The sequence below is a fragment of the Vipera berus genome (genome assembly GCF_964194415.1).
Source record: "Vipera berus genome assembly, chromosome: 2".
Classification (NCBI taxonomy): Eukaryota; Metazoa; Chordata; class Lepidosauria; order Squamata; family Viperidae; genus Vipera; species Vipera berus.
The window spans coordinates 163,302,461-163,328,367 of record NC_138203.1 but is presented as its reverse complement, the minus strand read 5'-3'; the positions used below and the strand labels follow the sequence as shown (position 1 = coordinate 163,328,367).

At 39.7% G+C, this 25,907-nt stretch overlaps 1 protein-coding gene across 1 annotated transcript in view; it reads left to right on the top strand.

Moving 5' to 3' along the window:
* LOC308662851 (E3 ubiquitin-protein ligase RNF213-like) overlaps nucleotides 1–25,907 on the top strand; it is a gene marked incomplete at its 5' end in the record, with an annotated part of 152,986 nt that overhangs the window by 116,117 nt on the left and 10,962 nt on the right. Inside the window, 12 exons of the mRNA XM_081318995.1 lie at nucleotides 1,120–1,362; nucleotides 6,588–6,669; nucleotides 8,112–8,146; nucleotides 10,170–10,264; nucleotides 16,868–17,027; nucleotides 18,318–18,492; nucleotides 19,289–19,383; nucleotides 20,724–20,975; nucleotides 22,985–23,117; nucleotides 24,745–24,825; nucleotides 25,160–25,340; nucleotides 25,435–25,636. Coding sequence (XP_081175121.1) covers nucleotides 1,120–1,362; nucleotides 6,588–6,669; nucleotides 8,112–8,146; nucleotides 10,170–10,264; nucleotides 16,868–17,027; nucleotides 18,318–18,492; nucleotides 19,289–19,383; nucleotides 20,724–20,975; nucleotides 22,985–23,117; nucleotides 24,745–24,825; nucleotides 25,160–25,340; nucleotides 25,435–25,636 — 1,734 coding nt within the window. The remainder of the gene's footprint in view (nucleotides 1–1,119; nucleotides 1,363–6,587; nucleotides 6,670–8,111; nucleotides 8,147–10,169; nucleotides 10,265–16,867; nucleotides 17,028–18,317; nucleotides 18,493–19,288; nucleotides 19,384–20,723; nucleotides 20,976–22,984; nucleotides 23,118–24,744; nucleotides 24,826–25,159; nucleotides 25,341–25,434; nucleotides 25,637–25,907) is intronic.

The window sequence follows — 25,907 nt, the reverse complement described above, 5'->3', positions numbered from 1 at the left end:
TCATTGTGATCTGCAAATAAGGGTTATTTTCTATGGAAAGGTCCTGCTAGTCATAGAAGCGACTGGGGTAAACTAAATCTAGGTTGGTTGTACACAAAACCAAGTGTTCTGTGTTTTCTCTTCAGGAAACTCACAGGAGCAGTTTTGAGCTCAGATCATTTCATGGTCAAACATTTTGCACATCCTGAATGGGTTGTGGTTTCTCTCAGCTGTTTCCATTTGGGAAATTTATGACAAGATTGTACCTCTAAACCAGACTTGGGCATTTTGAGGCCCACAGGTCACATCTGGCCCATGGGCAGTCCCAGTCCAGCCCGTGGTGGTGGCAGCATCGATGGCGGGGCTGGGTGACAGTGACTGTGCAGGGGTGGCAGGGGGCAGAGCAGTGGCGGCTGGCGGGAAGGGCAGTGGTGGCCTTCCAGAACAGTCTCAGCTTCTCATGTGGCTCCTTGGGAAAACTAATTGCCCAGCCTTGCTATAAACTAGATAGGATTTCCATATACCTGTTTTCTGTACTGCTTCTTGTGTTTTGTGTTTTTGAGGGACGTGGTGGCTCAGTGGGTTAGGATGCTGAGCTTGTCGATCAGAAGATCGGCAGTTTGGCGGGTCGATTCCCAAGTGCCGGGTAACAGTGAGCGCCTGTTACTCGTCCCAGCTTGTGCCAACCTAGCAGTTCGAAAGCACATAAAAATGCAAGTGGACAAATAGGGACCACTAAGGTGGGAAGGTAACAGCATTCCATGCACCTTTGGCATCTAGTCATACTGGCCACATGACCACAGAGACGTCCTCGGACAAGCGCTGGCTCTTCGGCTTTGAAACGGAGATGAGCACCAGCTCCTAGAGTTGGAAACGACTAGCACGCATGTGCGGGGGAACCTTTACCTTTGTGTTTTATATTAGTGGATTCATACTTGTCCTGAGGTCTCTCAGTATTACTATATTGTAATTTTCCTAGAGTCACTAAAGCAGGCAGCAAACAACTGCTGGTAACAAAGTGCAATAATATTAAATGAATGAGTGTGTAAATAAGTAAATAATTAATCATTATTGTTAGGTCACAGATCTTTTGAACCTATGGGAAAATCTTACTTACTTTTTTTCCCCTCCTTTATTCAGCAATGTGATCTACTTAAGGAATTCATCCAGAACTCCAGGGTTCTTCCATCTGCAAAACTGAAGGCATTTGCTGAATCTCTTGTGTCTAATCAGCTCCCCTTGCTGACCCTGCCCCCTCTGTCTTTTGGCCACAACACGATGGTGATTGAAATGGCAGTTCATGCTGCAGTTGTTTTGTTTTGTGGCCAGAATCGAATCCTTGAACCTCTAAGGAATCTTGCATTCTCACCTAATAACATGCTGGTAAGGAAGTTCATGCTGGACTTCTGTTAGTTTTAAAGTCTTTTTTTTAAATGCATCCTGCCTCTTTGTTAACTTGAATATTCAGTAAGATTAACAACTACTATAATATGTAATGTAGATTTTTTTAAAAATACAGAAATGAACAATGCTCAAATTAATGAGCAAGAAATCAAAGCCCAGAGAAAGCAGTTCCAGAGGCAGAGAGAGTGGGGTATCAAACACTCCATAACTTGGGAATGTTCTGTGGCAAGAGCCTCTCTTACATATTTTAACAACTGGATGGATCCATCATGGGAGAGGCTGTCCTTCAGAGAACCATTTAAAGCAGTGTTTCTTAATCTCAGTGACTTTTAAGATGGGTGGACTTCAACCGGCTGGAGAATTCTGGGAGTTGAAATCCACCCATCTTAAAGTCGCCAAGGTTGAGAAACACTGATCTAATGCATTAAGTATAAACATCAACTGCTTAAATTATGTTTAGGACATATTTGGTATAGGTACAATGGAATTGCAGGATCTTTTACTGGTTAATAAATTGTAAAACATAACAGTCATACCTTTCAGACATTCTTCAGAGGTAATGCTGGGCAATAACAGTAGCAGTTAGATTTATATACAGTGGGACAAAAAAGTATTTAGTCAGCCACCAATTGTGCAAGTTCTCCCACTTAAAAAGATGAGAGAGGCCTGTAATTTTCATCATAGGTATACCTCAACTATGAGAGACAAAATGGGGGGAAAGAATCCAGGAAATCACATTGTAGGATTTCTAATGAATTAATTCGTACATTCCTCGGTAAAATAAGTATTTGGTCACCTACAAACAAGCAAGATTTCTGGCTCTCACAGACCTGTAACTTCTTCTTTAAGAGGCTCCTCTGTCCTCCACTCGTTACCTGTATGAATGGCACCTGGTTGAATTTGTTATCAGTATAAAAGACACCAGTCCACAACCTCAGTCACACTCCAAACTCCACTATGGCCAAGACCAAAGAGCTGTCGAAGGACACCAGAAACAAAATTGTAGACCTGCAGCATGCTAGGAAGACTGAATTTGCAATAGGCAAGCAACTTGGTGTGAAGAAATCAACTGTGGGAGCAATTATTAGAAAATGGAAGACATTTATTTATTTTATTTTTATTTTAATTCCATTTATATCCCGCCCTTCTCCGAAGACTCAGGGCGGCTTACAAGCTTAGCAGTAGCCTTCATTCTATGTATATGCCTGCTTATTAGGGCTTTCCCTCGTTCTGGGGCTCCACGCAAGATCTCACCCCATGGGGTCAAAATGATCACAAGAACGGTGAGCAAAAATCCCAGAACCACACAGGGGGACCTAGTGAGTGACCTGCAGAGAGCTGGGACCAAAGTAACAAAGGCTACCATCAGTAACACACTACGCCGCCAGGGACTCAAATCCTGCAGTGCCAGACATGTCCCCCTGCTTAAGCCAGTACATGTCCGGGCCCGTCTGAAGTTTGCTAGAGAGCATTTGGATGATCCAGAACAAGATTGGGAGAATGTCATATGGTTAGACGAAACCAAAGTAGAACTTTTTGGTAAAAACTCAACTCGTTGTGTTTGGAGGAGAAAGAATACTGAGTTGCATCCAAAGAACACCATACCTACTGTGAAGCATGGGGGTGGAAACATCATGCTTTGGGGCTGTTTTTCTGCAAAGGGACCAGGACAACTGATCCGTGTAAAGGAAAGAATGAATGGGGCCATGTATCGTGAGATTTTGAGTGAAAGCCTCCTTTCATCAGCAAGGGCATTGAAGTTGAAATGTTGCTGGGTCATTCAGCATGACAATGATCCCAAACACACCGCCCGAGCAACGAAGGAGTGGCTTCATAAGAAACATTTCAAGGTCCTGGAGTGGCCTAGCCAGTCTCCAGATCTCAACCCCATAGAAAACCTTTGGAGGGAGTTGAAAGTCCGTGTTGCCCAGTGACAGCCCCAAAACATCACTGCTCTAGAGGAGATCTGCATGGAGGAATGGGCCAAAATACCAGTAACAGTGTGTGCAAACCTTGTGAAGACTTACAAAAAACGTTTGACCTCTGTCATTGCCAACAAAGGAGAACTGCTTTCATTTCTCTGATTCCCAAGGAAGATCAGGATGTCACCCAAGTAAGAAACTACAGACCAATATCACTTTTGAATACGGACTACAAGATATTTGCTAAGGTTTTAGCTAATAGATTGATGAGGGTATTGCAACAGATAATTCATGGTGATCAAACTGGGTTTATTAGTGGCAGACAAATGAAAAATAATGTGAGGCATATAGTAGACTTGTTGGAATTTTTGGAAAGGAACAACCAGATCCCTGCAGCGCTGATCTTTTTAGATGCTGAAAAAGCCTTTGATCAACTGGATTGGCAATTTTTGATGAAAGTATTAGATAAAATGAATTTTGGGGATAAATTTTTACAACCAATTAGGGCTTTATATCAAAAGCAAACAGCCCGTATAATAGTTAACAACAGTTTGACTGAAGTATGTAATATTGAAAAGGGCACAAGGCAAGGGTGTCCGTTATCACCTCTATTATTTGTTTTAACATTGGAGATATTATTGATTAAAATACGGAATTCGGAAAAAATTAAGGGAATTCAAATAAGAGATCAGGATTATAGATTGAGGGCGTTACATTGGTTGTTACGGTGACCCAGACAGAAAATTCTGTTGTGGACCTGATGGAGATAATAATGCAATATGGGAAAGTTTCTGGATTCAAGGTTAACATACAAAAAACTAAAATATTGGCTAAAAATATGACAGTATTACAAAAGGCTGTTTTAGAAGGGTTAACTGGATTTGAAATTGTCAAAAGGGTTAAATATTTGGGGGTTTATTTGTCACCCTCAAATGCAAAGTTATATAAAAATAATTATGAAAAGTTATGGGGTAAAGTTCAAAAAGAATTGGACAGCTGGAAAAAGTTACAATTGTCATTACTGGGAAGAATTGCAGCAGTGAAAATGAATGTTTTGCCGAAATTTCTGTTCTTATTTCAAATGATACTCATTCTTAAAAAGGATTCAAATTTGGAGGAATGGCAAAAGGGTATCAACAAATTTGTATGGGCAGGGAAAAGGCCACGAGTTAAATTTAAGATTATGCAGGATACGCGGGAAAGAGGTGGTCTTAAAATGCCCAATTTTAAACTATACTATGAAGCTGCTGCGTTGTCAGCGATAAGTGATTGGATAAATCTAACACAAGGGAGATTATTAAATCTTGAAGGCCATGACTTGTTATTTGGCTGGCATGCATATTTATTGTATGATAAGAAGGTAGATAATGTATTTAAGGTGCATATTTTAAGACCTGCTTTGTTGCAAGTTTGGAAAAAGTACAGACATAAGTTAAATTACAAGATACCTTTATGGGCAATACCGAAACACGCAATAGAAAACATAAATGTTGGGTTCAAACATGATGTGACTACATATAAGGAAATTTTAAGTTTGGAGAGGAATGTATGGTGTCTGAAGCCGTATAATCATCTACAAGAAGAGAAGATTGTTCAAACCTGGTTTCAATATGGGCAATTACGGGCCAGGTGGAAAGAAGATCAGAAAATTGGTTTCTCAATGACTGATGAAAATCTGGTGAAGCAAATTAGAAATCAGAGTCCAGCACATATCAAACGGATATATCTTGCATTGATAGAAATTGACTCAGAAACAGAACTTGTTAAAGATTGTATGATAAAGTGGGCTCAGAATATTCAAGAAGTTATCACAATGGACACTTGGGAAAAGATCTGGGTGAGGAACGTAAAATTTACGCAAGCTCAAAATTTAAGAGAGAACTTTTATAAAATGTTTTATAGGTGGCATTTAGATCCTAAAAAACTTGCAAGTATGTATCCGAATTATCAACCTAAATGTTGGAGATGTGGTGGTGAAGATGCAACGTATTTCCATATCTGGTGGACCTGTAAAAAGGTTAAAGCTTTTTGGATTAAAATCTGGTGGAATATGCAGAAGATATTTAAGCAAAGGATAAAGTTTTGTCCGCAATTGTTTTTATTGGGCATTATTATGGATACTACTGTTGTGGACACTAAGTTGATGTTGAATTTAATTACGGCAGCAAGACTTTTAGTAGGTCAATATTGGAAGAAGGAGGAACTGCCGACTATAGAAGAATGGACTCTAAAGGTTTCTGACCTGGCGGAAATGGCAAAGATATCTGCTTATTTGAAAGATCATTCGCAACAACGTTATATTATGGAGTGGAAAAAGTGGATTGATTACATTCAGAACAAATATGGGACCAAAAAGTTTCATTTAGCATTTGCATAATTTTTGATGTGATAATAGTATTGCTTGTAGTCATTTTATATGAGCTAGAGTGTGATAGACTTAATAGTTTATTGTTGTTAGCATATGGTTGTTTATGATTGCTTTTTTATACCTTGTATTTAGCTCTGGGAAGTCGGGGAGGGGGAGGGGGGAAGGGGAGGGGGGAGGGCTAGGAAGGGTTGGGTAGGGGGTGGGGGGAGGGGTTGTTAAAGATAAAATGTATTGAAAAACTTTTCAATAAAAAAAAATATAATAACATAAAAAAACAAAGGGTATATAACAAAGTATTGAAATAAACTTTTGTTATTGACCAAATATTTATTTTCCACCATAATTTGCAAATAAATTCGTTAGAAATCCTACAATGTGATTTCCTGGATTCTTTCCCCCCATTTTGTCTCTCATAGTTGAGGTATACCTATGATGAAAATTACAGGCCTTTCTCATCTTTTTAAGTGGGAGAACTTGCACAGTTGGTGGCTGACTAAATACTTTTTTGTCCCACTGTACCACTTCATAGTGCTTTACAGCCCTCTCTAGGCGGTTTACAGAGTCAGCCTATTGCCCCCAACAATCTGGGTCCTCGTTTTACTGACCTGGGAAGGATGGAAAGCTGAGTCAACCTTGAGCCGATCTGGGTCGAACCTCTGGCAGTGAGCAAAATTAGCCTGCAATACTACATTCTAACCACTGCGCCATCAAGGCTCAAACAAACTAGCTTATTTCCTAGCTTCCCCTTCTGTTTTTTTTTATACCCTTGCAATTTCAAGATAATTCTCAGTGTTTACTTTTTAATTATGTGAGAAAATGACTTTGGAGCAGTTAGATCAGTCAGTCACAAAGAAACTCATCACTGTGTATTGTTTAATATCATGATTCAGTTTTTCCATCTGTCCTTTTACCAGAACGCTTTTCTGCCAACCATGCCAGAAGACATGTTGGCTCAAGCTGTGCACTGGCAGTCAATGGGAGGGTTTCATTGGTATAGTGAGTATCAACCTTTGGAGTATATGATGGGAAAGTCATAACAGACCTATCCAGAATATAGATCTGAATAAACCTGGCTACAACCAGGTTGTGAGCCACCCTGAGTCCTCAGGGAGAAGGGCAGCATATAAATTTAATCAAATCAAATCAAATCAAGCTAAAGCATGTAAAATGGAAATTAAACCTAAATGCAAGAGAAAGGTGTCATTGAGATACAAAACACAAACCTGCTCTGTTGAAACCAACTGTTCTCTTTCCACGCTCAATCCTTATCTCCCATCACAAATGTCTCTGTAGGATTGTCCTCTCCCTTACACTCTTCCTTTTTATGAATCAACTCCCAGAATTCCTGAATTCTGGGACTTGAAGTCCACGAGTCATAAAAGAGCCAAGGTTGCCGACCCCTGAACCAAGGAGAGATTTATATACAATGACAAGAGGTTAAGAGCATGGCATATTGTACAGGAAATGAAGGTGTAAATTCAGTGGTGTCCATATTGTTCTATCTGTCAATTTAAGCCATTTGCCATGAGATCAGGGATGTCAATTTGTAATAGTTTAAAGAATCTCACAGACTATGATTTACAGAAATGGGGAAAAATTGTAAAGAGGTTTACAAATAATCCTGCCCTAGTGGTTACATGTGACAAGAAAATAAAAGCATCACTATTTTCTGATTATAGATATCAATGCCATGTAACAGATACAGTGATGATCTGCAAAATTGCACCATCCATCTCTGAAAAGAGCCAGCAAAATTTATTTTTAAAAGGTGCTTTCATCAGGCAAGACAGTAGAATTGGATGTTAAAGTGTTGTTTGGCTCAGATGCAGTTTTAGTTGGAGAAAAGTAGGAAAACCCTTGGAAAGACAATACTTTTAATCTTGCTGCTATATTGATGTACAAAACCTTTTCAGTTGCACTTGGTTTCTACAGCACAGGTGTATACATTTCCCCCTGAATAGTTCTCCCATTATTTTCTAAGAAATAAATGCTAATGCAGCTTTCATATTTACTTCTATTTCATATGATATTGCTGTTCTCGAAGATTCGAAATCCAAACTCTTCAATGTTTATTTAAGTTCTATAATGCTTGTCTCATCTAACAGATTGTGGTTCATAATAAAACAATAAACACAACCGAATAAAAGCATAGGTTAAAAAGACTCAAGTACAAAGATAAAAGGTACAAGTTAAAAGTAAAAACCAAAATTAAAAAAATAATAATCTTAAGGATTTCACAGGCAATCTTTCTGGTATTTAGTTAAGGAAAATATGACGTTATTTGCATGTTGAATGTCTTTTTTCCCCCTTTGTTTTATTTATTTTTTACAATGTCATTAGCTTTATGAAGTTAGATTATAATGATGAAGCCTGAGAATAATTTAGAATTCTTGGCAGCATTGTACTGATTTACTCTTTGCTTTTCTTTATTCAACTAGCATGTCCAAATGGTCACCCCTGTGTTGTTGGAGAGGTAAGAAATGGAGAAAGGGAGGGACACACACACACACACACACACACACACACAAATATAAATGTGGAGCAGGAAAGGGACGACAGACTAGGGAGGGCAAAACAGGACAGAAGGAATGCCACCGGATGCGATTGTGCAAGAACTTATTGAGGCTACAGGACGAGGAAGCCCAGAGGATGATTCGGCAATGATGTTGAGCAGCCGTACACAAGCGGAAGGGATGGAGAGAAGGAGGGCGGGGGGAGAAAAAGTGCCAGGATTCAAACGTGCACAAGCAGACGTGACGCGATTAGGAGCAATACGATTGACTAGGAGGGGGCGAGGGGAGGAGGGACCAATTACTTGCTCCATGAGCAGATCATTGAAACAGCCAGCTATATAAGAGGGCTAGTCAGTCTCCGGCTTTTATTCTGACAATGTTGGCAGAGGACCGACAAAAAGCTTAGTAATAAAACTTTTTATATTTATCCTGGAGTTCAGTGATGTTTTTATGTTTTTGTATGAGTATACCTGGGATTCGAGTTTTTAAGATTATCGGAGACCACACACATACACGTATACGTGTGTGTGTGTGTGTATACAGACACAAACACACACACACATACATATATACACACATATACACACAAACACACACACACACACACACATCAAGAACCATTTTAAAAATCCGAGTCACAGGTATATTTATTTGTAAAAATGAACACATATTGTTCTCCGGGACAGAAAATATATTTCGCACTGAGCCTTTGTTAGCCGCTGTTAGCATTGTCAAAGAGTAAGCCAATATTAGAGAGACATTGTTTTATAGCCCTGTCAATAATTTAGCCATCGAACGTGTGATAGGTCCATCGGTTTGCTGCCCGCATGTGCCCCAAGGAACCCTTGCCCAAAGGAGAAACATTATCGGAGGTCTATTGGATCAATTGTAATTACTGCACAGGTAATTATGTCTGTGAAACCATGAAGCTCCTGTGAACAAGGATACATGAGCACGAGATGGCAGTCTGGCGGAATGAACATCGGTCTCAGGTGTGGATGCATATGGTCGAAAACAGTCACACATTTAATTTTACAGTGGCTGAGGTTATTGCCCAGGATTCCACAAAGAGCAGTTGCCTATTGAAGAAAGCCTGGTTATCCAATCAGAACTCTTTATCAACTGGCATGCTGCTCTGCAACCCGTGTATCAGGCACTATGACATCATGGAAAATTGTATAAGAGGCCAGAACTTGAGAATCGACAATAACCCCCACCTCCTCCCCCCTTACTTGTAGACACTCAGGATGGCTAGACAAATCACAGAGAGATGACAATGGATGCTTGTCATGGGTTGGCAGACGCAGCTGAACAACTGGGGGTTATGATGACCGATGTCACGGAAGGACGGATCGGACCAGGGCAGGATAGCACAACTGGCACTGGATGTGACCGTGAGGCCACCAACCAGACCAGCGGCACAGGGTGGCAGTAAGATACTGGACTGTGATAGGGAGAGTGATATTGGGATACTGCCTAACAGCTTGACATCACAGGACAAGCATATACAGCCTGGGAAGCGAGCGGCGGGAAGCAGGGCAATGAGGGCTATGCAGCTGAGCCAGAGGTGACGCATCCAATTACATGCGGGCAGCAAACCAACAGACCTATCTCACGTTCGATGGCTAAATTATTGACTGTTAAAGGGCTATAAAAACAAAGTCTCTCTGATGTTGGCTTACTCTTTGACAATGTTAGGAACGGCTAACGAAAGCTTAGCGCAAAATATATTTTGTGTCCCGGAGATCAATATGTGTTCTTTTTTACATACATACACATACACACTGTTTTGTATTTATAATTTGCTTAATACTTAATTTTCCTCAATATTATACATTTCTTAAGGCAACATTTTCTCAGCCAATTACATCAATATTATCTTGATTAATAATTTATAAGTGATATTCAAATCACATGGTAATTGGACTAAAATGAAACTGAAGAACTATTTTTCTCTTTTTTAATATTTTCTTATTTTCCCAGTGTGGTCAGCCTATGCATCGTAGTCGTTGTGTTGATTGTGGTGTTCAAATTGGAGGTGAAAACCACAGGCCAGTTCCAAAGTTCCAAAGAGCAAGGTTTGAATTTCAATTTCTTAGAATTCTGAGAGAAAATTTTATTTGTAAATGCTGATGAAAGAAATGAGGCATTTACTGATCTTTTGGGTATACAAATAGTTTCCCTGCCTGGCAAATTAGTTTGAATATCAACTACGGACTCCTAATGTCAGTTTTCATTCTGAGTAGCTCTAGCTAATTTTTATCTTATTATGCCTACTCTCCTAGTCTCTTTGGTCTGAAGTCAGTTCATCAGTATAATGTGATGAACCTAGCATGCAAAGGGATAGATATAAATGCAACTTTGCGTTCCTGGTGTTCTCTGAGCTTGGTTGTTCTTGCAGATATTTCAGTACTCAAACTAGGTAACATCTGCAAGACAACAACCAAGCTCAGAGAGCACCAAGGACCGCTCATTTCAACCCTGATCTACAAATATGGAAGTTTTGAGTTCAAAAAGGAGAGTGTTTCTATCGCTAGGCAAAGTTCACAAGGAAGTCAGTGGTTGTCAAACAAGCTAACATTTCTGAGATTTCATAGAAAGAGTTTTCAGATAGTAAGAGCCAATTACAACAGTTTCAAATATGGGTCTATAACTGTTAGTTGTCATCAAGAGGTCTTCCAAATGGTGGAAGATTCTCACACAGAGGCTGAGAGAGAACCCTTTTAGAATCGTACTGTACTGTACTGTACTGTATTTTGTGTCCTGCATTAGATTCTTGTAAAAGGACTACAACAAGCTTGCCGCAGTTGCTCCACCTATTTGTGAGCCCCATTTGGGAGCAGTAATTAAGAATTGCAGACCCTAAGGCAGCTGTAGCCTTTTCACCTACATTCTTCTTCTGGGCCAAGAATTTCTCTGGCGTCTTCACATCTTGTCTCAAGCATCTCCAGCTCCAACGTTTTGCCACATTGCTGCCAGCACTTGGAAATCACTAGAAAAATTAAACCTTTTTGAAAGGTCTGGTTCATTTTTCCCATTCAGAGCAAAAATCAGGCAGCGGTTCTGGCAATATACATCTTCTTCTTGAACTCTCCTCACTAGTTTCTCAAGAGGAACATGTTGCCTTATGCACCCCAAAATTGGATGCTTTCAATCCAGGTAGAGTTTCATTCCCTATTGATGCATGCACCTGATACTCTATCCTGCTTCTGTTCTTGGGGAAACCTCACCATCTTGTAATTCCAGTCAGCATTCTTGTGGAGAGCTGCTGCATAAGATACAGGAAAATGTACTTTTATTTTTGGAATTCTTCATCATTTGAAATCCAGTAGTCCGTTATCTGGATAGTTTTGAGTGTACTCTTAAGGCTTTTCCCAGTGTTATAAAAATGATGAAGGGCATTCAGGACTGAGTTCTGGTTTCGTACCATTTGTATGAATGCATACTAAATCTGATGCCCGTGGATGCTATCAGAATTATTTCTCCTGTAGTAGGTATCCATTCTCGTAACAAAATCTATTTACGGTATTCTACTTGAGTACTTACTGCATTATTATTCCCCATCTTATTTTCTTCTGTAACACCCTTTACCTTTCAATTTTTTTTTCCTTATGGAAAAATGCTTACCCTCTGTTTTCTTGGCTTGCTTTTACTTCTCCAATTCCAAAGTCTATGGAAAACTTCATTGAGAGAATTCATACTTTCTCTTTTCTGGAAATCAGCTAACTGAAGAACTGTGATTCATTTAACAATTGTGGCAAGAAAGATCGTAAAATGGGGCAAAACTCACTTAACAACTGTCTCGCTGAGCAGCAGAAATTTTGGGCTCAGTTGTGCTCATTAAGTCGAGGACTATCTCTATCTCATTTCTAGTTGTTTGAGGATCTGCCCTTACTCTTTAAAGCCCTAAGAGATTGAAAGACAGACAATCTAAGGCAGGGTGAGTAACAGCTGAGGAACTGGGGATGCTTTTCAGCCTTCTGGCTTTCCAGGAGTAGCATAAGATTCTGTACTGATATGGTGATGCCAATGGAAAGGGCAAAAATTCTTTTTTGCTCTGCTTTTGGTCCCTCCCCCCAGGGTTTTAAAGATAAGAATGGGAATAGGATCACTCCTATTTTTCCCAGAGAAATGGGATCATGTGGTGGCCAAATTCATCAGGGTGTATTAGGAAGGTGTAAAAGGGAACACGGCTTCACAGGTTGCTCATTCCTGCTACAACCAGTCTCCACTGGCATCCATTGTCAAGAGGATCATCTTTCTGGCAGGCAAAGGAGAACTTTCTCTAAATTGCCTTCTGTCCAAAGCTGAATTTGCTTTTCATTCCCTTGGCATTAAGGCAATCAGAACATTGTTGAAAGAAAAATCTTCAGGGTCCAGTCCAAGCTGGGAATAAACAAAATGGAGACTGCTTTAGAAAGAAGGTTGTAGTTTATTGAAGAGCAGAGCCAGACAGAAATGAGGCTCTGGGAAAGCTGACCACATGTAGCTGGGAGTGGTGGGCTTTTATACCTTCTTGGACGTTTGTGTTTGAGGTGCTTCCTGTTTGACGTTGTTCCTGGGTCATGAACTTTGACCTGAGGTTCAGTGTGGCCTTTTGGTATTCTGATGGTGGTGGGTTAATCCTATTAATGTCCTAAAGGTCAGGTCCTGCTTCTCTGTTACTGTGGCTGATGGTTTTGTCCTGTGTTGGATTTTTGGTGAGGGGTTGCTGGTTCTAATCCTATCACTCTGTTGTTGTTAGCTATCAAATCTTGCTCCAGGTGATTTTGAAAGATCCTTTCTTGAATGGGCTTTGTGTACATAGTATTTGCTCATTAATGGGCCTTAGTCTTTCTGAATGAGATTATCAAATCTGCATTTCTACAGACCTGGCCTCTAAGTTTCTGGCTGGGGCTATTAAGAAAAACACCCTGATTTTCTGCCTTTAAATCCTTTGAGAAAATATAATATTCTGCCTTTTTAATATTCCACAAACTATTTCCTTTTCTTGTGTGTGTGTGGGGGGTGCTGTTCTGCCACAACATGCATATCTGCAGACTTTCTGTTGTTGATGAATTTAACATTAATTTTAGGAGTAATGTTCTTAACTATTTAGCTGCCTTATTTCTTGGACAGAAATGTGGAATACAAAGCCAATGAATGCTATAAAATGTAAAACGATTCTGGGATTTTGTCATTATTCTTTTGTGATTTTTGCAAGATTTTAGCTTTTTCTAGTTTACTAAATGTTCTAATTGTTAATGTAATTGTGGGTGCTCTGTATGTTGCTTGAGGAGCAACAGTCAAAGTATTTCCTATATCCTCCAAAATGCCTTCCTTATGTGAAATGGGAAGCAACACTAAGACACTTGATTTTTTTTCTGTTTTATTGTGGAAGCAACCATTCCATAGCACTTACAGTTTCTGAGTGACATTGCAGTGAATTAGCAAGACTTCAGGACTGTAGATTTCTTCAGAGACAATTTTGCTCAGTTCAATCTCAGATAAAGATGGAGATTTTTTCCCCTGTAAGTTTATTTGCTTACAGCAAATTTTTCAGATTATTTTCTGTCTCTGTGCTTAGCCACGGGATGTAACTGGGGAAACGTTACCACCATCACCATCTTCTTGCTTTCCTGTCATATAGGAGAAAAGGGTTCTTTTGTATACACAAAGCAAGGCAAAGTACCAAACGTTCCATTTTTAGTTTTGTTAGTCATTTGAATCCTGTTGCCTAACTCCCCAGTTTGTTGCTTTCATCACATTTTTAGGGTACCAGCAAAAATAGTGTTGAGGACCTCTACTAAATTCTATTTTTGCATCTATATTATTTGGCTGCAGGCTTCCCAATTATAATTACAGCAGCCAACTACTTGTGCATTACTTCTGTGTATCTCAAACATCTCATTTAGATGCTTCTGAATGCTTGATACTTCAGGATGTCTGCCTAGACTGGTCAACCATCTTTCTGCCTTTTTCTGCTCTACTAATTAGGCCAACCTGGGATAATGCAGCAGTCACTGCTTTCAGATGGTATTTGGTACTACCACCCCTTTTTCTTTCCATGAATCAGGAATATAAGAACAAAACCAAAAGGGGAGGGGAAATCTTTTCTTTTTCTGCCAATTGAAAAACCCAAGGTCAGCATAAACCCATAATCTAGTAATACATTTGGGGAAGCTTAGGCATTCTGAGGCAAGTTCCCCTGCAATTGGCATCAAAGCTATCTGTTTAAACAGTTCTGAAAGTTTTAAAATTACAACAACAAAGAATACTTTAGGCGGCTGTTAAGGTAGAAAAAAATGAGACTTAAGAACAGGTAGGTGTATCCAAGCTATTAATTTAGTTTCTGGGAGAGAATCAACTTTGACAGAAAGTAGGGTTAAGCACACACTAAAGAAAATCAAACCCTAAAGAAAATCAAATTCTTTCTAATACTCACTGCAGCTAGAAATTTCTGTGAACCTAATTTCTTCCTGAGTCCTGGAAGAAATTACCTTGTGTTCCAAAGGGGGAGTCAAAAGGAAAAAAGTCTCCATTAAATTCCTGATTTGCTATTTAACATCAAGAGTGGCTAATCATTTTTTCTAGAGATGTGAAGCTTTAGTTTACCACTCATTGTGGATGCTTTTCTTTCTAACTGGAATATTTAGAATTCACACTGTTCGAGGTACCTGTCACATCTCCATTTGAATTCAACGCTATTAGCATGTAGATCAGAAGATAATCTGGACTAATAATGAGTTTCTTTTGTTTGCCCTTTCTCCTGAAATTTCTCTGTATCTGTCCATTCTATTCCCTCATGACCCATCCCAACCCTAAACAAAAAAACCAGAATATTTATTTAAGATGCTTGCTAGGATTACTTCAGCAATCATATAATGTATTTAATTTGGTTTGCAACAGTTTGTTAGAAAAAGTAAATGCTGCTAGAATGGAATGGAACGGAATGGAATAATAACTTTATTGTCATGTTGAATGCACACTAATCGGCATACATTAAAATGAAATTTCATTGCATACCTCTCTCAAAGGGTCACCACCTCCAATATACACTACATAAATATGACAAAGATAAATAAATTATGCATATACCCACATACATTATATGATACAGAGAAACAACAGTCTTTCTGTGTATTACATAATATAAAGATAGTTGTTCTGTTCCCCCACCCTCAAGGTACAAACAGACAAGCAGGTACTAATCAAAAGGGTTAAGTCTTTATACCACCATATAATTGCTGTCTGATAAAGTCTTGGCAGCAAGCTACCCACAGTCAGCCAAAAATAAGCTAGTTATCTAAAACGTTCGCTGACATGAGATAACTGCCAACAAATAAGTCCAAGAAAATCCAGGCAAACAAACCGAAATCAGAGATGAAGAAGCATAGTCACAAAATCCAGACCAGGGTTCACACAGTTAGAGAAATCCGACAGATGTGACCAGAAGCAGTGTTGAATTAAATTGTTCGTCACAAAGTTCTGAGAGCAGCCACACCCCCTTTTGTACCTTATGGGGTGTGGCTCAATGACTCAGCTACTCCCTGGCCCTCCTACTCATCCTACGTTGCTGCAAACGCTTGGCCCTGCGTCTTTCTCGGGGGTCTAGCCATGAGTCATCTTCACTAGACTGTATTTGCTGCAGCTGCTCGAGCTCCATCCCAGCTTGGCTCCCAGCCTGGCTACTCCCAGGATGCTCCTCTCGGCCTTCAGATGAAGACGGAGGCCTTGCCAGAGAGGAGGGCCGCGGAGAGGGAGGCCTTGCCAGAGGGGAGGGTCCTGGAGAAGGAGGTCTTGCCAGTTCCTCCCCATCACCCTCAGAGTCCTCTTCCTCGGTTAGGACAGGGGCGGGGGGCGGGGCCACAACACTAGTCCTCACTTAGAACCACAATTGGGCCCAAAGTTCTTGTTAAGCAAGACAGTTAAGTGAGTTTTGCCCCATTTTACAACTTTTCTTGTCGCAGTTAAGTGATTCATTAGAGTTGTTAAGCTGGTAACAAAGTTGTTAAGTGAATTTGACTTTCCATCATAAATATAAACCCAGTTGCCAAGCGTCCTAATTTTGATAATGTAACGAGTGGTGGGATTCGAATACCTAAACATCTGGTTCTCTGCATGGATGCAGGCCTGGGCTTCCAAGGCCTACGATGGACTTCCGGAAGTGACATCCATGCACTTCCTGTGGGCTGTTCTAGGCCTGGGAGGCCTCCTCCAAGCCACCAAGGCCTAGAATGGACTTCCGGAAGTGACATCAATGCACTTCTGGCAGGCCCTTCTAGGCCTGGGAGGCCACCTAGCCTAGAACGGACTTCCAGAAGTGACATCCACGCACTTCCGGTGGGCCTTTCTACGCCTGGGAGACCTCCTCCAGGCCTCTGAGGTCTAGAACGGACTTCCAGAAGCAGCATGGGTTCAGCCGGTTCTCTGAACTCAACAAAATTTAGCCACCGGTTCTACTGAACCAGTGCGAACTGGCTGAATCCCACCACTGAATGTAACCCTGGGGATGCTGTAATGGTCGTAAGTGTGAAAAATGGTCAACTTCAAACAATCACTAAATGAATGGTGGTAAGTTAAGGACTACCTATATCTACCCAATTTTGGATGATAAATACTTTTTTATAATTCTCATTATCTGGAAATCATTACAAAGTAATAGGAAAATGTGCAAATTTCCCTGTGTGATATCTTTGCAGCAATATTCAGGACAGGACACAAACAGGCCACATACTTGGAGATCCTAGGAAAAGGGACCCAGTGATCACACCAGAGAGGGAGTTGTCTCCAGCTGCCCTAATTCTGATTCGCTTGCTTACTCATTTGACATTGCTTCTGGGAGCCTCAAATGATGCCCAGGTATTTGTTTTGCACAGAAATTGCAACTTACCTGCTTTTTTCTGAAATGCAGTATACACAAACAGACGATGACTTATCTAAAATGGAATTACTTTAAAAAAACAGGTTTTTTCAGTATTATGAAAAGAAATAATTACAGATGCTAAGAATACAAGGCCATAATAGTAGCCACGTTATAGTAATATAGTACTAATTATAAAATAAGGATTTCATTAAAGCAGCATAACTACAATTCTGTGTTTAATGATCATGGAGCATAAGATGCCCTGGGTCCTGCCACCGTTCCATGCATGCTTCAAAGTTGCCAGGAAGCAGAGTGGAGACCATGATCTTCTAGAGCAGAGTTTTTCAAACTTGGCAACTTTTAAGATGTGTACACCCATCCAGCATGCTTAAAGTTGCCAGGTTTGAAAATCACTACTCTGGATGAAGTTCTATAATTTCCTTTCCCTCAGATACTTGGCTTCACTTCTTTCACACCCATCCTGTTTTCAAAAGTGGCCTGCGTATGTCCACCTTACACTAGAATTAGCTGCAAATATGATTTGTTTAATCAAATCTGTAGTTAGCTATTCTCTGACTTGCATTCTTGGCAAAAAGTATGCAACCTGAAATGTCTGGGGTATTTTTGTTTTTGATGTGAGTGCTCATTGCCCATAGAGAAATATTATTGATATTTTTAATAACACATTGAAAATAATTTGCATTTCAGAACTCAAGTGAAAAATGTAATCATGTAGCATGTTCAAAATTATGTTTTTCACTCAATTCTAAAATACAGATTAGTTTCAATGTGTTCCCCAAAATATCAGTAATGCTTCTATGGGCAATGAGCACTAGCATCAAAAACAAAAACATCTCAGGTTGCACACTCTTTGCCAAGAATGCAAGTCAGAGAACCAAGATGTTGGACTGGCACTTGGAAAACTCAAACTTAAATCTATCTTCAGCCATAGAATTTGCTGGGTGATTATCATTCCAACTTACTTTTGGGGGTTGTTATTACAGGAAAAATGGAAGGAGCGGCCCTGTTTTATGCCAGTTTGAGCTGTGGAAAGATGGAATAGAAATCTTAAAAAATCAATAAATTGAAAGAGTAGTGCTTGATTGTGGTAGCAGAAAATTAAAGTCAAGAGAATTGTGGGCTCCCCTCATATAATAGTGTTGCATTCATTTATTTGTAAGTTAGATATATTTAAAATATTTGCTTAAGTACCTACCTTTGCGATTAAATGATCATTCACAAGTCATGTAGACAAGAATTCTGAATAGTCGGTTCTGTTGTTTCAGTCTGTCTTGCAGATCATAAAGCCACAGGTTCAGGATCCAGTAAACTTCTTGCTGCTGCATATTAATAAAGACTTAGAACAGCTGATGAATATTCTTGGGAAGAGTGCTGATGAAACCACCAATGTCATCCATCTCATTCTGTGTAGCCTTTCCAAGGACCAACATGCAGGACAATGTAAGGAGAGCAGCTTGCTAAATATTGCTTACATTTCAAGACATAAGATCGTAGCACAAGGTTTAATAATATGCTTTAAAGCAGGGGTCTTCAAACTTGGCCCTTTTATGACTTGTGGACTTATACTCCCAGAATTCAGCCAGGGAGTATGGGCCAACTTTGAAGACCCCTGCTTTAAAGGAAGTGGGAGGACCAGTGATCAAGAGTGATTAAATATTATACCCATAAGAAATCACTGTCAGTGGGTGATTGGCATACTTGACTTTTCGTCTCATTTCATAGTCACACTCATATCATTAAGAAATTTAAACGTGTTAGATAACAAGTGTGTCTAAAAAGTCTTTGATGATATTTCCTCATTAACCTGCATAATACTGCATGATAATTGTTGTGATAATAAACATTAAGAAGGAGAAAAAATAATGGTGTGTAAAACTCACCCACCAATATTTTCTGCGTACATATTTTTTACAACCCAATAACTTGCATTGCTTGTTTTAAATCTTGAGCCCACTGAATTTCATGTGGTTTCTTGTATACGTTTAGAGAAATCACTTCTGTATCTGTAATTCAACTGTACGTTGAAGTGTTTCAGTGTGGAAAGAATATGTTGGCCATACAGGACTCTTTCTACTATTCTCTTGTCACAATAGCAATATAAGGAAGAAAACAGGTTTATTTTATTTCAGGAATTGAGATACTCCCCTCTAGAAAATCTTGGAGTTTTTCTTCTGAGTCAAAGAAGCAAAATAACTGGTTGGTTGGGGGCCAAATAAACGCAATAAATCTTTTGCAGGGCCAGTACATTTTGACGAGCACCTTTCCACGAAGCGGTATAGAAACAATTGGGAAGAAAGTGTTGCACGCACCATTATTCTACCTGAACTAAAGGTGAAAAAAGGGGAGGAAATGCTTCCAAATAATACATTTGTTAGTCAAGACAAATAATAGATATAAAACTATGAATTATTATGAATCTCTCTCTCTCCTCTCTATATATACCTGTGTATGTGTATATCTGAATAAGTGAGAAATGTGACAGCTAATTGAGCTAAACAATTGTAGGCAATGATATTCACTAATTTTAGAAAGGATTTCTAGCATGCTGTTAACAAGCCAGGCTGAATTTTAAATTAAAGTAGGTTTTATATGCTTTATAGCGTATAAAGAGTGACACTGGGCAAAAGGTGGGTTAGACATAAGAAAAACAGTATGTGTTCTTTTTCTGTGCTGTAGACACAAAGTCAGCTTGGCAATACTATCTTGAGTCTATACATCATATTAATGTTATATAAAGCTATTAGTTGGGGCTCTGTCATGTGTTACATTACCAGTATGTAACATCAATTGCTAGAAAACAAGAAATTGCTGCTATCTTCCTCAATGATTTGAAATAAGCAAGGTATTAATTAGTTCTGTTTAATTAATTAAGTACGCTTGTGAGTTTTTGTTGATTAGTTTTGAGTATACTTCATGCCAAAAAGAGAGAGAGCTGGCATATCCTCCATTTTAACTTTCCCCCAATTCTATACTTAAGAAATGAATATATATACAGCCTTGCGTAGAGGCAAACTCGGCATCCCCATGATAACTATAATGCTTGGGGTGAGCTCTGAATAATTGTATAGAGCTGTGTTCCAGATCACAACAGACAAGGAATATAATGTGTCAGACTCCCAGGAACAACACATGGAGTTAATCCTCAATTGTTTCCTTTATTCTTCACCTATGGACAGAATTTTTCTATACTAAAGCAACTATGTACATAGCTACATATATACTCTATATATCTACAGAGTACTCTCTATGCAGTGGAGGAGGTTTTTTAATCCTCTTCCTGCCGACCAAACTTTACAATCTCTTTGGAAAGCAGCCCCAAACTACGTTCACCAGATATTGAGACACCTTTTGTACCTTACCATGGTTTTAGTTTTTTAGCTCGATCCAGAATTTGGCAAAAGCTGACCTTTTATGTAGCTCTTATTCAGAGTAGAGACCTACGAGACACATTTCAGAACCACAGTGTTGAACTACAGCTTTTAAGAAATTATCATTCAGCTTTAGAAAGCTCAGGATATTTGAATTAAGAAAGTTACCAAGGTCAGTCACTGAAGTTATCATTACAGATTCCTGGGTGAATTCTATAATTCTGACATTGCTTTAAAAAAGTTGTTTTTATGCATTCTGTTTTTATGATGCCTGTCACTCAACATGCCATGTTTTCTAAGCAGCTTTTGGATAAAGCACTTCTGGACTTGAATAAACAAATCAGTGAAGATGAAAGACTTTCTTCCAACCCTGTAGTGAAAATTATTTACGGGGACCCTACAGTCTTCCTATCCCATCTTCCTAAGGACAACACAATACACTCCTCTCGGATATGGAGTTGCAAGAAGAGGATCTCAGTCGAGCATCTGGCTCACATTGTCCAACTGAAAGGTGGCAAGGATACTGTGCCCATCTTGCAGAAATTTTTGCAAAAGGTGAGCATGTCAATTACCAGTGGTCAGGACATGGGATCTGTGAAACAGAAAATACGCATCGCTGGAATCTAGTTGTCAGCCACTTGTCCTAATTAATTGTCCAACACAAAAACTTGTGTCTACCGTTTCTTTTTGTTTTAGTGTTATTAATGTAACCACTTTGATCTAGGAGCAGAAATTCTTTTGTCAGCTGCTTGTCATAAGCCGAGCTACATCAAACCATGCAGAAACTCTGAAATATTAACATCACAGCTGCGATATAAGACCTCTGTGCTGGTGTTTCTATAGCGCTGTCATCCAGAGACCCATATCTGTTCTAAACTTTGAAGGTGCTGAGTCCTGTCAGATTTAGATCAGGCTAGCTTTTTTAAAATTTATGCTTGCACATGTGAAATTAATATTAAAACTCAATGATGGGAGAAATACATGGTGGTTTGATCATTTACTTGCTAATCCAGCTGCTTTCTGGATCATCCTTTTGATCAAGTACTTAATCCACAGAAATCAGCTGCTTTATATCCTTGTAGCGGGAACAGGCAGGAATAAACTAAATCACAGAATCACTTCTCTTAACTGGATGTGGTGGTGGGAGAAATTATTGTCTTATTTTTGATTAAGAGAAAAAAAATGTCATGTTAACTGCATGTGAATCTCTGTTGTGTGCATGAGGCAAACAGTTGGAAAAAAATCAACAATATTGGCTACTACCTTTTAGTTGAAAGAAAGAAAGGAAATGTCTTATTAGGCCACTCTTTCCTGAGAGTGGCATCGTCATCACAAATAATATTGCATTATTAAGGTTAAATCAATGTAAAAACTAACTTTAGCTCAAGAGATTTATTCACAAACGTTGCACATTCTCCAGTGCCCATCTAAATGGTGTCCAAACCCATGCAGAGTTGCTCAAACAGGAGGTTGGACTAGAGGTCATCTAAATTTCTTTCCAACCCTGATGTTTTATGTTCAAAAGGTTTTAAATTCACTTGTTCTCAATAACATTAAAGTGCAAAGTGCATCTTCTGGCTAAAAAGAATTTACAATCTAAAAGCAAGTATTGGGGACTGGGTTGCCAGTTGATTGCTTTCCCGAAGGCAGAACAAGTATAGAAAGAGGAACAATCATTATGTCAGGACCCACCCCAATCCACATCTTAGGAAAATAAAGAACTCTTGGAGCCAGGGCTTGTCCAAAAGGAGGTTTTACTAGGATGTGATCGGTTGTGGAAATACAAGACAGGATCTGGCATTGTGTTACAATTTGAAACTTTATAAAGAGTTCCCAGTTCAACCCCCTCCCCTCAACCCCATTTGGTCAGAACCACATCAATTAAACTTCACCCTTTCATGTGAAAGAAGGAACTTCCCTGTCTTTATTATTATTTCCTCCTTCCTTTTCCGATTCAAATGGAGATATAAACCAGATCCCCCCTCCCTTCCCCTCCTTTGTTGTTCTAAGATCAAAAGGGTTTTCCCTGTCTTGGAATGCAGCCTCTGGCCAGGCTGAATAAACATCTTCACCTCTCCCCCTCAGAGAAATAGCAGAATCCAGGGAGGCACAATATTTTAAACATACGTTTATGAATGTGATATAAATGGATTCTGACACATTATTTGTTTTAATGAAGTGTAAGAGGGAACAAGTTCGTGTCTGAAATACTACATTTGTTGATGATGCAGTAGCAACTTATTATCACACACCTTTCTAAATTGTCAACAATATTACTTTCCCAACTTCATGGACAAATTTCAGGATTTTTCAGAACAGAAAGTGAATATCTATTAACGTTGATTTATAGTTGATCTGTTAACGTTATCCATGTGCAAAACCAGGAGCACATGTCCCACCTTTGAGAAAACCAGATTTTATGTATCTATATGTCTGTGTACATAAATTAAACTTATACAGACTAAATGTATAAAGTATGTATGGTATTCTTTCTTGATAGTTAACTTGTATTAATTCCTAAAGACTTGGCTTCTACTTTCTGATTTGACCTTTCCTGCCTTTAGGAAGCTGAATTGAGGCAGGTGAAATTTCTGCCAGAAATTCTTGCTCTGCAGAAAGACTTGGTCAAGAGATTTCAGAACATCTCAGAAATTGAGCATCGCACAATTGAAGATTTTCTCAGCAGTTTTTCCTCAGGTAAGATTCTCCCTTGCTCTCTGGTTAGACAGCAAAGTATAAGAGCATTAAAGTATTTACTTAGTACCAAACATATTTAGTAAATAAAGGTGTTTAGCTGATTGGAGAGTATTAATCTGTGCAAAGTCTGTGCTTAGCAAGCATTGCAAACCTCGATAAGGAAAGGAAAGGAAAATGGGATCGATCACAGTTGCTCTGAGCTTCCTCCTGTGTGCAGGAAAGGGATGCTGTGACACAGATATAAGCAATCCCTTCTTCCTTCTGTATGGAAGGCAGCTCTTGAGGGCATCCAGGAGCTGAGTTCACAAAAAGGGCTTCCCCTGCCAGAAGCCTCCCTGTTGACCCCAGCTGGCCTTCTGAGGATGTAGGAAGGAAACAGTCTGGCTTTTGGGCCAATGATGCCCCATATTTTTTATCAACTTGATTACTGGCACAAATCATGTAAATTGGCCTTTTCTTCATTTCCTTGTTCTGTGACAGTACATCATCAGGACTGATGCAACCTAGTTCAGACAAAACTAGTATTTTGTAAATTCTCATTCAATGTGGGAACCAGGTACATAAATCCCTCCTCTCCATTTAGCAGTCCTCCACTTAGGATTAGTTATTTAATGAGAGCAAAAAGGGCTGCCTGCTGAGAGAGGAAAGGAACTCCTCCGTTGGGCTGCAAAACTGGAGCACAGATCCTGAAGGTCTGGACCTCCACTTATGCAGCTCTTTGGAGGAGTTCTCTTCCCTGCATGGAAGAGAGGGGAAGTCTTCTGAAGGGCTGCAGAAACAGAGGTCAGATCTCAAGAGGTCTGAGTCTGCTTTTGTAGCTCCTTGAAGAAGATCTCTGTGCAAAGATCTGAGCCCCATTTCTGCAGCCCCTCAAACGAATTCCCCTTTGCACACAGAGGCAGCCCAAACTCCGGTGGGATGGAGAAATGAAGCTCAGATCCCAAAGATCCTAGTTCTGTTCCTGCAGCCAGCCAGAGCACTTATCTTCTGCATATGGAGGGAAGGTGAATTCCTCCAGCAGACTGCAGAAATGAAGCTTGATCTTCAGGATCCAAGCTTCGTTTCTGTGGTCCACCAGAGGTTCTTTCTGCACAGAGGTGGTGGTAGAAAGAATCCTGTGGCAGCCTGTATAAATGAAGGTTGGATCCTGAAGATCCACACTTTGTTTCTGCAAGTTGCTACAAGAGTTCCCTTCCACTCATGGAGGGAAATTGCTGGCCTTCCTTCAGCAGGCAGGTCTAGCACTCTGTCCGCTTAACAACGTTTACAGTTGCTTAATGGCCGCAACTGGGAGAGCTGGGATTGCAGTCATTGGGGGTCGTGTGGGCGTCTTGTTTAATGACCACTTTGTTCAGCGACCAAGATTCTGGTCCCAATGGTGATCATAAATTGAAAGCTACCAGTAGATCATGCCTAAGAATAAATTAAATCTTTGAGTTAAATGCCCCAGAGCTACTAGGGTCATTGGGGTTGTCAGCCATACGAAATGGTGTGGTATCTTGTGCTGGATAGATCTTAGCCTGCTGCAGCAGAGTTCTTTTTATTATCTCATTTTTTTAAATCAGAAAGCATCACATTTTGGCAATATCCCATCTGTTTTTACTCTGTTTCTTGCATTCTCTAGGAGGTGTCAGATTACTAATGAAAAGCAGAGTTGAAAAATTTCTGGATGTGTGGAACAAGCTCAGATTATCCATAGAAACAAATGGTGAGACTTGAGCTTACTTTATCAGTCAGATCAACAATAAGGGATTCCTTGATACTACCAAAAGAAAAAAGGCATGTTTTATTATCTTCAACTGGCCTACAGACTGTAGCTCTCTAAAATTTGCTGACCTCATGCATCCTTGATCATTGGCCCTGCAGCTAGGGATGAGGGTGGGGGGCTGAAGGAATTGTACATCAGCAATATCTGAGGGGGGGGCACATGTGATGGCAATAAATCATTATGTAAGTCAGAAGTGATTCAAAAACAAAGGGGAGTATTCAACAGCAAGATGTCTCTGGCTTCCAAAATTTTCTGGTTTCCTTCTCACCTGCAGGTCAAATTAAGCTTCCTAAAGATTATTGCAGTACGGACCGCACTGTGAAAGATCCATTTGAAATCCTTTTGCCTCGTCGGAGAGGTCTAGGCCTTTGTGCCACATCATTGGTCAGCTACCTCATTCAGTTGCACAACGATTTCGTCAACACCATAGCAAATGATTCAACGGACGCCAATAGGTATGCAGTTCTCTGTTCTTCCTGCAGCTGACAGATGCTGCTGAATAAACAGCACAGTTGGTTTTCTCTTCTTTTCCTTCTTTCTTCTCAACAGATACTCTGTCAGTCCTGCTGAAGTGGCCGATCTGCACATGATCAGTTACGAAGTAGAAAAGGATTTGATCCCAGTCATCCTGTCCAACTGCCAGTATAGCGTGCAGAAAGGAGGAGAGGCCCTGCAGGAATTTGATCTGGAAAAAATTGAACAGCAAGTTGTCAGTAGATTCCTACAAGGGAAGCCCAAGATCACATTGCAGGTATGTGTACCATGATCATATTTTCTTGGAAAAAAATAAAGGACAAACCCGAAAGGGGCAAATCTGAAAGAGGAATATCAGGATTAAAAAAAGACAATTGTATATGTGTATAATTTTGCTTTACAGAAGAAAATTCAAGAGCAAAACCAAGAAAACAAATACATAAATCTAAAGGACAGCTGTCTGAAATAAAAGATTGTCCTTTATAATAAATGACATATGGGGACTGTCAGGATGCACCATAGAAATGTGAGGCAACTAGTTAGTGTTC